General features: G+C 33.4%; 1 protein-coding gene and 1 pseudogene across 1 annotated transcript; one reads left to right on the top strand and one right to left on the bottom strand.

Annotated features, from left to right (window-relative positions):
- Positions 1–2,343: 2,343 nt before the first annotated feature.
- LOC149488118 (protein lethal(2)essential for life pseudogene) lies at positions 2,344–3,079 on the bottom strand (annotated as a pseudogene).
- Positions 3,080–6,762: 3,683 nt separating this feature from the next.
- Positions 6,763–13,511, top strand: LOC149488117 (myrosinase 1-like). Its single transcript, XM_089696893.1, has 9 exons — positions 6,763–6,866; positions 7,818–7,921; positions 8,333–8,525; positions 9,807–9,978; positions 11,012–11,219; positions 11,504–11,598; positions 11,683–11,985; positions 12,671–12,912; positions 13,338–13,511. Exons 1-9 carry the CDS (start codon positions 6,820–6,822, stop codon positions 13,459–13,461), a joined length of 1,488 nt encoding a protein of 495 aa, XP_089553019.1. The 5' UTR covers positions 6,763–6,819; the 3' UTR covers positions 13,462–13,511.
- The last annotated feature ends 133 nt before the right edge of the window (positions 13,512–13,644 follow it).

The raw sequence follows: 13,644 nt of genomic DNA, 5'->3' as shown, positions 1-13,644 counted from the left end.
TCGATTAGTAAAGTATTTCGGTCGCTATCGTGTTAACAAGAAAAAGGATCCGCTCATACAGACACACGGACGTCCAAGACAGAACTTTTTTAAACTGTTTTTTAACTAGTTTAAATAACAAAAATGACATCAAAAATATCATGAACGTTAAAAATAGTGTTTTTTCTTAATATGTGTGTGTATGTATTATCTTACAAGTGCAATGTATGATACATAAAGACATTTTAAGTTTGAAAAATCAGATGTTTTGCGCGAAGTGACAGTAGTACCCACCTCAACGCTTCGCTTATGAGGCGTGCAAAATTAAATGGAAATAATTATCACAGTAACTTATAGAAACATAAGTTTTCTCTTTTCAATTTTAGTATTATTAAGCTATTGCATAGCTTCTATCGCGGGCCTTGAGCGCGGGGACCGAATCGAGAAATTCCGTAACGAAAAAACCTCACGCTCCCCACTCCGACGGGCTTGGAGGTGTGGCTTGAAGGCATTGCGCATGCTATGCAATAGCTTTACCATGAGTCCCCGAGTGCCACAAGTCTTTTTTTTTTCCAAATTTAATAAACCTGAACAAATACAGTAATTACAGCTGTTTATAGCACAGCAAAAAGCTAACACCTTTATTTAAAATTATCACAGTAATCTGATGGCTTAATGAATCATCTATACTTCTATACTAATACTAATAATAATATTATAAAGTGGAAAGGTTTGTAATTATTTAATTATGTATGTATGTATGGTTTTCACGCATAAACTACTGGACCGATTTCAAAAATTCTTTCACCATTAGAAAGCTGCATCTTCACTTACCAACATAGGCAATAATGCATTTTCAAAAAAATTAGAGATCCTTACCAAAAATGCAATAATGTAACCCAAGATGTAAAAAAATCCTCTATCTATGCGGGTAAAACCGCAGGGCATTGCTAATTTATAATATTTCTTATTGGATTTTATTATAATATTGATTGTGTTGTTTTCTTCAATCACTATTTAAATCTCCCATTCAAAAAAATGCTACATTATTATTACATTCAAATCGAACCAATAATTTAAAAAAAATAAAATAATAATATTATATTAAATTACACATGGTGAGCAAAAAAGGTTGTCAAGAAATGACAACGTAATACTTCATACTATTCAACAAAAGATGGCGCTATTTTAAAAAATTGAAACCTAACTTAAGTTTCTAGAAATTTCCTTACCTTCATTTCAAAGTTGACTGTTGATCTTTATTAAGAAAAAAATTACAATTGCCAAAAATATTTGATTTCATTTTTTGTGTGTTCATTTGTGTTAAATAATTTTTTATCACAATAATACTATTATTATTAAAATGTACACAAAATTTATTCCGCTGCTAAACACTAGATGGCTCTAAATTCAAAAATCTTTGCATACTTCTTTGATTTCTCTCATGTGTTAAGTATTTTAAGAAACAGAGACCTAGATAAATATATATTAATAATATAAGGTGTTAGGTATATGAACACAATTCCGTTCAGTATTTAAATATTATATTATTTACCTATTCTGTGCCTGTACTATATTTTGTATGCATAATGTATTCGGAAGCCAATCCTATTATAGCATATCAATTTTAGTACAGATACATAAGTCTTATGACGTGATAAGTCATGTTTATTTTTAGTATTGCTTTGAATCATTATTATTAAAATAACTATGATCAATTTGATAATTTCTTTAATTTACCGAAATGTTATTTTAATTTGATTATTATATTAAAGAAGATTAGAGGCGCACAGATTCTAGTCATCGCCACATGGTTGACGTTCCATGTGGATCGACTGTGGGATCGACATTCTTTATTCGAACCGCTAGGGACTGAAACATGCTTCCTGAAGCTGTGTTCCCCGATGAGTACAATATGGGGGTCTTCAAGAGGAGAGTGAACAGGAAAATTCTAGGGAAGCACGCTCCATCTTAGGCCACATCTCAGCTTACCATCAGGCGAGATCATGGCCAAGCGTTCCCCTAACGCAGCATAAAAAAAAATCACTAATTATAAACTGAATCTCTACAGTACATATAATAAATGTGAAAGTTTGGAAATTTCGATGGATGTATGTGTACGTTTGTCAATCAACACGAAACTACTGAATAGATTTTGATAAAACTTGGCAGTGATACAACAACTAAAATCGTGTAAACACAATAGTTATTTTTATAATTGTTTTATGTCAACACAATATCTAAAAAGGTGTCAGAATATTTAATTTTTGTTAATAATCGGAAAGCTCTTTCATAAAATTTTGTAATTCCAAGGTATCGTCATTGAAAAAATGAAACAATAAAGTAATTATAACGAAATAAAAATATATTTACAATAGTTATAATTATTTCTTACATACACTGTAAACTTATCACTTAACAAACAAAAATAGTCGCATCAGTCTTTAAATTAAAAAACATATCGCAGAGTTTAATTTGCCTCTTCAACTTTTGGTTGCTCTGACTCGGAAGATCCTATTTGTCTTCTAATAGGTCCTGTGTGGGTTATGGGGACGATCCTTTCACCGGATGATGGCAATGGGAGTACCTTTGGGGCTGTCACAGTTAGCACACCATCAGAAGAAAGTTTGGACTGCACTGTATCTGGCAAGCAGCCTTGTGGCAACGCGTACCGTCTAACAAATTGCCGGGAAATATAGCCATGCTCATCACGCTTTTCTTCATGTTTTCCTTCAACGGTCACGAAACCATCACCAACCTTAACGTTTATTTCGTCCGGGGCGAAATGCTGCACGTCGACGTTAACTTGGAATTTCTCATTGTCCGATGATATCTTCGTTCCTTCTAGAGCGAGCTGGTTCATTGCGGATGAAAGCTGTTCCATCTGCCTCAACATAATATCTTCCCATGGCCTGGCTGACCAGGGTTGGAAGAATTCGCGAGGTACTATCTGGTTGAAGTTCGGCATGTAAAAGTTCGGGGACAGCAGATCGCGCTCCATCATCCTGAAGGGACGTTCGTCGAAAAATTGCGGAATTAGAGACATCTTGAAATTATCGCGTAAATATCACGCGTACTCTCGATTCTTCGCTTCGATTCACACTCGTCTTTACTTGTGTATAACTGCCGTATCCACGTAAGACCGGCGCTTATATAGTTGAATTCAACGCCACCTAGTAGAAATGACGTGAACACCTGAGAACTTTCTTGAATGGAAAACAAAGTAGCAATAAAACGGAAATCGAGAAATTTCGATACTAGCAATACAATATTAGCGCCATCTAGTAGTGAATAGGCAAAATAAAATGTTTACATACAAAATTTACTATTTTGTGCTGTATAGTTCGTTTTTAATGTAAACAAGACATTATAAAATATACTGTACTGTAATTTACTGTCGTATAATATGCGTTTTACAATAATACAATATATACCTACACACACACACACATTATTTTATTTTTATGACGAATAGATTCTTGGGTACCTAATATTTATTACTTTCACATAAGTATTTAATTAAATTTTAAGGAATTTAGTTCAAATTATATCGGCTAACATTCTACAATCATGGTCAAGATAATCGTTTCAAGATTTTAGCGAACAAAAACAGTCTCCTGTTTTTGTTCGCTATACGAATGTATCTCCCAAAAAAATAGGAGCATTGTGTGTCATTTGAAATGTTATTATTATTTTTTTTTAGTTTTGCGTGCGTTTCTCTGAGGACATTTAAGTTTGTAGGGTGCCACCCTTGTCAGCAGCCGCCATCTTGAAAAAACGGATGCAAAGAGTTTTTTTTTATAAATTTGTCCCAGACGTTACACTGTCTCTTTCTATAGTTTCTACGTATTCATTCAGTCGTGCTGCATAGTTCGCCACGTGTAGATGTATTGTAAATCGTGAAAGTATTTTTAGTTAGGCACAGTTTGAATTATCTTTGATACATTGATAAGTATTTCTTAAAGCGTGCATAATGAGTGTTTGTTTCATTTGTAAAAAACCTCAAGGTGACATTAAAGTAAGAACTGTGAATGCAAAGGGAGTGAAAACTTTGCTTGATCGAGCAAAAGCTAAAAACGATGTGGACAGTGAACAATTTTTAAAAAATATTTCTGAGGTTATTGTACATATTTCGTGTTACTACAATTATAGTGAAAATCAAACAGATAATGTCGTTCGTCGTATGAGCAATAGCAGTTCATCATCTTCAGTATCAGACATTCTGGGGACCAATTTTGATTTTGTGCATTATTGCTTTATTTGCGGAGAAGCATTCCAGGATGAGAGTGGTTTGCCTCCAAGCCAACAGAGGAAAGTTTGTCAGGTGCGTAATGATGAAACGAAAAAGAGCTTTTTGGACCTCATCTGCAATCGTACCGACGACGAAGCAAAGCGCATTACTGAGCGAATTGCCAATGTTCCCAGCTTAGTAGACGTTGAAGGTAAATATCACAAAGATTGTAGCAAGCGATTGTACTCCAAAAAATGGTCTGAACAAAAGAAAAACGATCAGCGTAAAAAGAACATTGATAAAGCCATGGAGGATGTTTTCGCTTTCTTAGATGAAAACAGCGATAGACGTAAATTTTCAATTTCGGATTTAATGAAATCGATTAAAGCGGATTACATTCCTCAGAAGCGTACAATCAAAAAACGATTGAAAGAGAAGTATAAAGATGATATTTTATTTTTTAATAAAATTGGACAAGATACCATAGTCTGCTTCAAAGATTTTGTATATAGAGCAATGTCCACAAAATCACCTACTGAAAATAATGACCATGAAATAAAGTCAAAAAAATCATCTAATAAAAAGAACGATAATCAAGATGAGAGATTGCAGAAAGTTAGAGATGCAGCGGCCATTATTTTGGAAGACATCCGTTCACAGAATGAAACGAACGACGTGCCAACTGTAATTCCTGAAACTTTATCAGTTTTGTTATCAGAAATTATGTGCCAATCAAAACGTAAATCGTTGCTTGCACAAGGAAAGTGTATATCTATGGCTCGCTCCATCGTTGCGGCAACTCGACGGACTGATACTGAATTGGACGCGGACCCACAGCCTGGACCATCAAAAAAGAAGAAAAAACAAGCGAAAAAAACAAAGGTGGAAAGCACATCATCAAATATGTAATTATGGTCAGTTTAATCTCGCCAAGAAATTGTCCAAGGCTAAAAACTGCCTACAGCCTCTAACTCAGAGTGGTGAGGAATACGGTCAAAATAAACAAAAGAATATTGAGGATAATGGTAGGTAAATAATGTGAATAAAACAAATAATAGAAAAATAAGGCTAATGGATAATACCAACAACTTCGGGTTCGAAGCTCTACAAAACCTACATTTAAGCCTACATCGACTAATAAAATAAAATAAAAATAGTGCAAAATCTTTATTAAAAGATCAATAATTCTAATGAAGTTTTATTGTGAAATTACGAAATATTTATAACGCCTGAAAGAAAATTTATTCATACTTCTTTTTAGTTGTAGACAATTCAATTTATAGTAGTGACGAGTGAGCGACCCCACGTTCTTGACCTCGACAACCCTCCCTAAATAAAATTGCGTCCTCTTAGAAACACAACCCCCAATGTTACTTTCAATGGAAGACTTTTTCTATAGATTTAAACTTATTCTCATTCATACAGCATGCTATATTTACATTATATACAGATACATATTTACATAATATATTTACAGATATCTCGATAACGATGCACGATACAGTAAAAATGGTCAGCACTTAATTGTAGAGCATAAAAAAAGGAACAAAAAGTGTCTTCTAAGTGATTTCCGAATTTCATCGGATAGCCGAGTTATTGCCGAAAAACCAATTTTACCCCTTTTTTCAAGATGGCGACGAAAGCTCATAGGAAATCTTGGTCGAAAAATTCAAGTTAAGCTTTTCTAGGTATCCCCTACAACATATTATCAAAAAATTAGATGCGCAAATTCACTTTCTTTTATTTGCCTTTTTTTCGGACGAAATGAGGGGACTTATAATAGATTGTGAGTCAAGTTGTTTTTAATGTCAAAACATTCGTAATAACTTTGAAGTTTTTAAGTTTATTCTCAGAAAATTATTTGTTAATAAAAAACGTATATTTTATAGTGGAAAACGCAATATAACCAGGGCCCTGGTAAAAAGGTTAAAAAGGGTTATGTCGGACTCCAACAGACTGCAACAGTGGACTACCGACTAAATTCCACCGCTTTCCGTCGAGCCGCTTTCAATGCTGGGGTTGCGGGTATCCCGATCAGAAATATTATTTGAAGGATAGATTGAAGGACATTGCGTAGTGAGGAGTTTCTAATCGACGCAGCTTCCAAAATGACCTAACAAGATATTATAATGTATTTCTAGCATATTTTTTGCTTAACTAATGCAGCGTACACATTGCGTTGCATTTCATTATTCATTGGTTTGAACTTTGAATTAACAGCTATGTCGTCACAATATGTGTGACGATTATACATATACCGTTTAATAAAACTGCAAATAATTTAATTTAGACGAATATTTTCCATGTTTATATAGGTCTAGGACTGAGGTATGCGAGGTATAAAATGATGATTACCTACTATAAAAATTATATCTGTAAAATTTCGATTATTCAACCAGCTTCTTTATTTATTAGCCAACTTTTTTTGTAACTACGTCATTATAACAAAATGGTTTCAAAAATTGCTTCCTTTGCAGTTTTAACATTTGCAAAAAAAAAACTTTTTAAATAGTAAATCTAAAGGCATTGACTGTTAGCAGCTGATAATAAATTAATTATGTCTATAGGTCTTGGGCTATCAGTGTAGCTCTGACTGCATCAGCGTCAGCATGGATAGTGTAGTTGCATATATTTTGTGTTTCGCTGCGTTTATAGGGTATGATTTTTTTATTAATATCTATATGATCAGAATAATAAGGGTGTATAAATTGAAATTATTAAAATAAATATTAAATCACACTATCTATTATTAACTTACAGGTTTACATTTTTCTTATAGTAAAGTCGTACTAAATAGGTTTAATATCTATAAGCTTTAATCGCTTATAACTAAATTGGTACATAGTTGATTGATCTTATATATAAAAATGAATCGCAAAATGTGTTGGCTGAACCGATTTCGATAATTCTTTTTTTATTATATTCCTTGAAGCACGAGGATGGTTCTTATGTGGAGAAAACGTAAATATTATGTACCACGGGCGAAGCCGGGGCGGACCGCTAGTTATTATATAAAGACTTCAAATAATTATTAGTTCAGACTAATACTGAAACCTTATAATACTGGATAAAACCACCTTCGCACTGAATTAGTTTTAATAATCCTTACTAACTGTTGACGGCGGCTCTACTTAATTCATACTTATTTTTTTAATACATATTTGAAAACGATATCAAAAAAATATTTAGTGTACGAAGTAGGTATATTCCCCCATATTGAAAAAAAAATAAACAATTGCATCACAATGCACCTATCTTTTTCAGCGTTCTCCACCAGGCGACATAATTCTCCTATTGACACGGAAATTAATTAGAGAACACATTTGACCTGTAATGGCTTCGTAGTAAATAGTAATAGATGTTGTTGTTATTCTTAGTAAGAATTATATTAATCTTATGTTACGTATTACATGAACCCTTATTCATTCAATATCGATAAATTAAATTGAAGTGTGGGTATACGTGGCACAATAATAGATAGATTATTTGATTCGGTGTTTTTGTAACAAAAAAATATTTTTATGTTCTATTTATACCTATCTCTATCTACGAAAAGGGGATAAAGTTTTGTGCAGTCTATGATTGTGTTTTGTGTTGTTTTTTGTAGAGCTCGAGTCGCCGCAGAGAACGAAAAAATATGTTTCCCAAATAAGTTCTTATTTGGAGTCGCGACTGCTGCATACCAGATTGAAGGAGCTTGGAATGTTTCAGGTAGAGCCATCCTCTAATATTTATTCAGTTTACTTTGAGAAACGCTTTTATATCGTCAAAATGCAGTCAGATAAATTAATTTCAACTGGTTCAGAAAGCAATTTCAACAAAGAAGAGGCGGCAAGAAACTCTCTCGTTAGTTGCTCTTTTAAATTCTGCGAACAGCTGATATCTTCTAAAATTGCGCTCTATATAGTGAGAGAATGAGTTTTCGTGTATTCTTTGCCATGCTCAATAATGTTTGATTTAGTTTGACACATAAACATTATTGCACTATTAGCCGGTCATACCATACAGCTTATAAATTGAGATGTGTTTAGATAGCTTACATTTATATGAGCTGTAACAGTAATAATGATTACAAAAACTAAAGTAAAGAAATATTTTGATAGATTTTTAAAATTATTTCAGGTAAGGGTGAAAGCATCTGGGACAGTTACACGCACAGCCACCCGGAGCGTGTATTCGACCACCACAACGGGGACACGGCGGCTGACTCCTACCACCTCTTCAAGCGAGACGTGGAGATGATGGCGCAGCTCGGCGTGCAGTTCTACCGGTTCTCTATATCCTGGCCCAGGATATTGCCCAATGGATTGAGCAAGTATGATGATAAAAGAAGTTGGTTAGGTAGCTAGTTGTCTAATAACTAATAGGTACATATTGTCTTTCTCTGAGGTAGAAGTGTATTTATAAGCTAATGTATTGCGTCCGTTCTATAGTCGATTTTAGGGGATCTTCTGTTATATAAGAATATAATATAAGTATAAGACTGTGAATTTTCCTGATTAGATAGTATTGTGATTTGTGATTGAACCTAGGATCACCGTGGCCGATAGCTTTAAGCATGCGTTGCGAGCATCTTACTGGTCCCGTTTATTATAAAAACTTGCATGCACCTGATAGCAAACAAGTCAGGCAACTATTATTCGCAATTGTATTTTTCAAAAAATTATTATAACATAGTACCATAAACGTTATTTTGAATACGTTGAGAGCTTACTAACGCTCACAGTTGTGTGCTATGCCACAGATTATGCCGAGATTTTACTTTTCCGACCTTAAATTTCTGAATCCGAATTCTCGACATAATGCAAAACAGCGTTCGTTTGTAGAGACGTTGCCATTTGTAATCGAAGAAATCATACAATTTGCCTGCGATGTAATATTATACTGATAAAAAGATTTATTGGCTTATTGCTCATATTTCTTTGTATTGTTTTGATACAAGAAAGTAGTATAATAATTAATTTACGATTATTTGCTCTATATCTCTGTGTTATGATGCAAGAGGCGTCATTGTGGTTAAAGACGTGGTATGCTAAATCACGAATAAAATTTATTTATGAATAAACTTTTATCCATAATAACGATAGCGTTAGGAATCTGTCGTCTTCCAGGAATCAAACCTATGAATCGTTGTATCAGTAATCAGTTGAAAAGTAAAACAAAAGAATGACTAAGTGGACCTTATCACAGGAAACCAGATCATACAATGTTATTAGTTGCTGAATTAAGTACAGAATAAATAATAATAATATAAATGTTATAATTTTTCCCTCTCAATGTTTCAGACTCACTTAATCACATTTTAACTACATTTATAGTGTAGAAATTTATATAATTCATATCTCTATAAAAATATATTTCTTCTGTGCGTGTGTTTGTCACTGAACTCCTCCTAGACTGGACTAATTTAAATGAAATTTTATGTATGTCTTGAAGACCAATCTACCTACTTAATAGAAGTTTTATGTACTTATGTCTTCAAATTTATTTCAGAATGGTTTAGATTTGATATTGTAACGCAAACGAAGCGGGAACAAGATAGTCATGTATAAAAAATTACCTTATATAAAATAATGTGTACCTAATATCTTTTCAGTGAGATCAACGAAGATGGCATTAAATATTACACCTTATTGCTGGATGAACTTAAGGCTCATAATATAATGCCACTCGTGACGATGTACCACTGGGACTTGCCACAGAGCCTACAGGACCTCGGAGGCTGGACTAATCCGATTATTTCTGACTATTTCGTCGATTATGCACGGGTATGACTAATATTTATTATAATTTCTGCCTATCAACTACATCTTGTCTGTCTTCTAAACGTGGGTTTATTATAGAAAAAATGTGGTGGTACTAAACTGAAAAAAAAAATTCTTACTTTCTCAGATTTTACGAAGGAACAGTCATAATAATTTTGTCTACAGCAGTGAGACCTCTAGGTACCTAAAAAGTAAAATACCTGTGTATTTTGCAAAGTACAACAAAAATAGAGCATTTCCTAAACAGGTTAATGAATTAATTTTAATTAGGTAAACTAATAGTAAATTTGAATAATATTTACATGGAATGAATTACAATTAATTAACAGTTTATCTCGATTTATCAAGTGCATGACCCCTTCTTATCGCGCTAATAATTTGCACTGGTGTATGACATAATCGGTCACTATGTTGTATTTGCAATAAATTTAATAAGATTTGAAAATAAAACCCTTTTGGTATCGAATATGTAGAATATTACATTACGCATCTAGATAGAGTTTTTTAACGACTGATTTACGACTTTGAACATTATTGTAAAGAAATAAGGTATTATTTTCAATGAATACAACGCTCTATTATTTTTCATAGGCGATTGTGATTTTAGTTTTTGGTGATTTCAATTGAATTTGAACGTTACTTCAACTAAATAAGGTGCTTAATTCAAATTTCAATGAAAGTTTAATCAACGATAGTCAAACATTTTAAAATGCGAATAAGAGTCTAGTTGTTTTTCTTTTTAGTAAGTACGTCCATGGTTTTAGGATTTTTTAATATTGTAATTTTGTTATTCCAGCTTTGTTATATAATAATACTAGTTTTCCGCTGGCGGCTTCGCTCGCTTTGTCTAAAACTTAAAACATTATATGTACCTACCTATACTAAAACCTTCCTCGAGAATCACTCTATCTATTATCAAATCGCATCATAATCTGTTGCGTAGTTTTCAAGATTAAAGCATACATAGGGACATAGGGATATAGGTACAGAGAAAGCGACTTTGTTTTATACTATGTAGCGATTATCTATGTTCTAGGTGCTATTCGAAGCTTTTGGTGACAAAGTGGACACGTGGTTGACATTCAACGAGCCGTTTTCCTTCTGCTTTGATGGTTACGGTGGATATGACGCTCCAGGTGCTCATGGGAGCGGCTTTGAAGATTATCTGTGTGGACATAACGTGTTGAGGGCTCATGGGAAGGTGTATAGGATGTATCAGCAGGAGTTCGCTGAGACGCAGAAAGGTGAAGATGTGTTTTAATTTTTAGTAGCTTTCAATTGCTACTGATATTGTGCGAAAAAAAAAGATTCATGTTTGTTCTGCGCCAAAATTCAAAAAGTACCATTAGTATAAGTACTTACCTATTAGGTACTTTGTTCTTACACGTAACAATCTACCAACATCTTATTTACTGTTATGTTAAAATTCCTCTTTATCTTATTTTTCTAATGTTTATAGATGAAAAAATACACAACAAGTTAAAATATAACAATATAATACCTACTATAATAAAGGTTTATATTACAGGTCACGTGGGTATAACACTAGATTTTGCGTGGCAGGAGCCGGCCACCACGTCGGACGAGGACCAGCACGCTGCTGAAGTTGTTAGGCAGTTCTTTGTTAGTATTAGTACCTAATAATTTAATTTGAATTTGAATTTAAAACAGATTGATATTGATAATTATTTCTTTCTCACTCCACAGTTTGGTTGGTTCGCGCATCCCATATTCTCGGAAACAGGGGACTATCCTCCAATCATGCGAAAGCGTATCGACTACATTTCAAAACGTCAACACTTCCCTCGCTCCCGCCTGCCGACCTTCACCCCCGATGAGATCCGCATGATTCGAGGATCAGCTGACTTTTTGGGTCTCAACCATTATACGACATACTTGGTGAAACGGAATAGGAACAAGATAGCCCCCCAGCCGTCTTTCGTGACGGATATGGGCGGGATTCTGTCGCAGAAACCGGAGTGGCCTAAGTCCAATTCTACGTGGTTAAAGGTGAGATCTTAAGCCAAAAGATATTCTAAGTTTTCTCTCCATAATAATTGCATGTTCATAGTTTTCATTAATTTAATTTCGTAGATTTATTTTAACTATGTATATCTAAAATTTATTGAACTATCTGGGCATATTTAACAATTACTAACACACCCTATAAACTACCGTTAGGTAACTGACAAAGGCAAGAAAAAAAAATCATGTTTAACTTCACAATAGCTCTAACCGGTGCCACCTTTAGGTTTTATTGATTCAGCTTCAAAATTGATGACGTTTTACTTTATTATTTAGTTACATAATATATTCTATTCTATTCTATTATGATTAATACAGGTTTCTCTATAACATAATAATAATATGTAATATATTATATTACTTCCTATTTTATTTTTAACTCATAATGATATATACATTTTTTTTTTCTTCTCTTTTACTTTTTCAGCCACCCGCGTTCCATTAATTATATGTATTATATATCTATCCTCTACCTTAGGTGGCCTGGAAGAAATCGCTTTTAAGCGATAAGGTCACCTTTTGTACTTCGCATCCAAACAGATATATATTATACTGTACATTGTAATATTAAATGGTGTGGTACAATAAATGATTAAATAAATAAATAAATATATTAAAAGTATTGTGCTATTAGTAATCTGCGGTTTTATCCATTTATTTTTTACTTTAGGTGGTACCCTGGGGATTCCGAAAAGCCCTGAACTGGGTGAAAGCAGCATACAACAACCCAATTACCATCATCACAGAAAATGGTATATCTCTAGAACCAGGATTACAGGATTCAAGACGAGTTAATTATATAGATGGATATTTGAGAGCATTACATAATGCAATTCTAAAGGATAAGTGCAATGTAGTTGGGTATACGTATTGGAGCTTGCTGGACAATTTTGAATGGATGAGGGGTTTCTCGTGAGTATCAAGTTGATTTTCTTAATTTTTCTTAGTTAATAGTAACAGTTCTTCATTATATACTGATGGGTCGTTTTTTTTAAACAATAATTTCCAAATAAGTTAAATATAACCTGGCTACCTTCATATTGCGTAGGATTCTTTTCCTCTAGTTATTTTATTTGTGAATTTGACATAATATAAATTTTTCATATTTTATTTAGATAATGTCCGATTATTATCAAAATCAGAGAAATGTATGTTCTGAATTATTTCTTTTGAGATGACAGATATTATTTTTTTTCCTTAAAAGGTGTCTTAATATTTCCCTGTCTAATCTTTTAACCCATTGACCACCGAGCGGCCCGATCGGGCCGAGACACAATAGATTTTCTATTGTGTCTGTGATCCGAGGACTGACGGATTAATACTTCTTGCTCTTTCAGCGAACGTTTCGGTCTATACGAAGTGAACTACGATTCTCCAAACAAAACACGAACCGCGCGAATATCAGCGGGCTATTATGCAAAAGTGGCTCAAACAAAATGTCTTCCTGTGTCCTGGGTGTAATGTAGTTTTAAATGTTATTTAAGTGTTGTAAATATATGATGAAAGAGAAATGAGTGTTTTTATTTATTGTTTATCATTAAAATATAATAGAAAATGCATATAAAGGAAGAAGATAACATTATTTCTTCTTAATTTTTAAGTAAAAAGTATGGAACCCACAATCCTCAGGTTTTATCAAACTTC

Source organism: Colias philodice, chromosome 6 (genome assembly GCF_061535455.1).
Source record: "Colias philodice isolate Cphi_HAF_F1 chromosome 6, ilColPhil1 Martin Lab GWU primary, whole genome shotgun sequence".
NCBI lineage: Eukaryota > Metazoa > Arthropoda > Insecta > Lepidoptera > Pieridae > Colias > Colias philodice.
The sequence above is the reverse complement of the archived record's forward strand: the minus strand, read 5'-3'. Positions and strand labels throughout refer to the sequence as shown.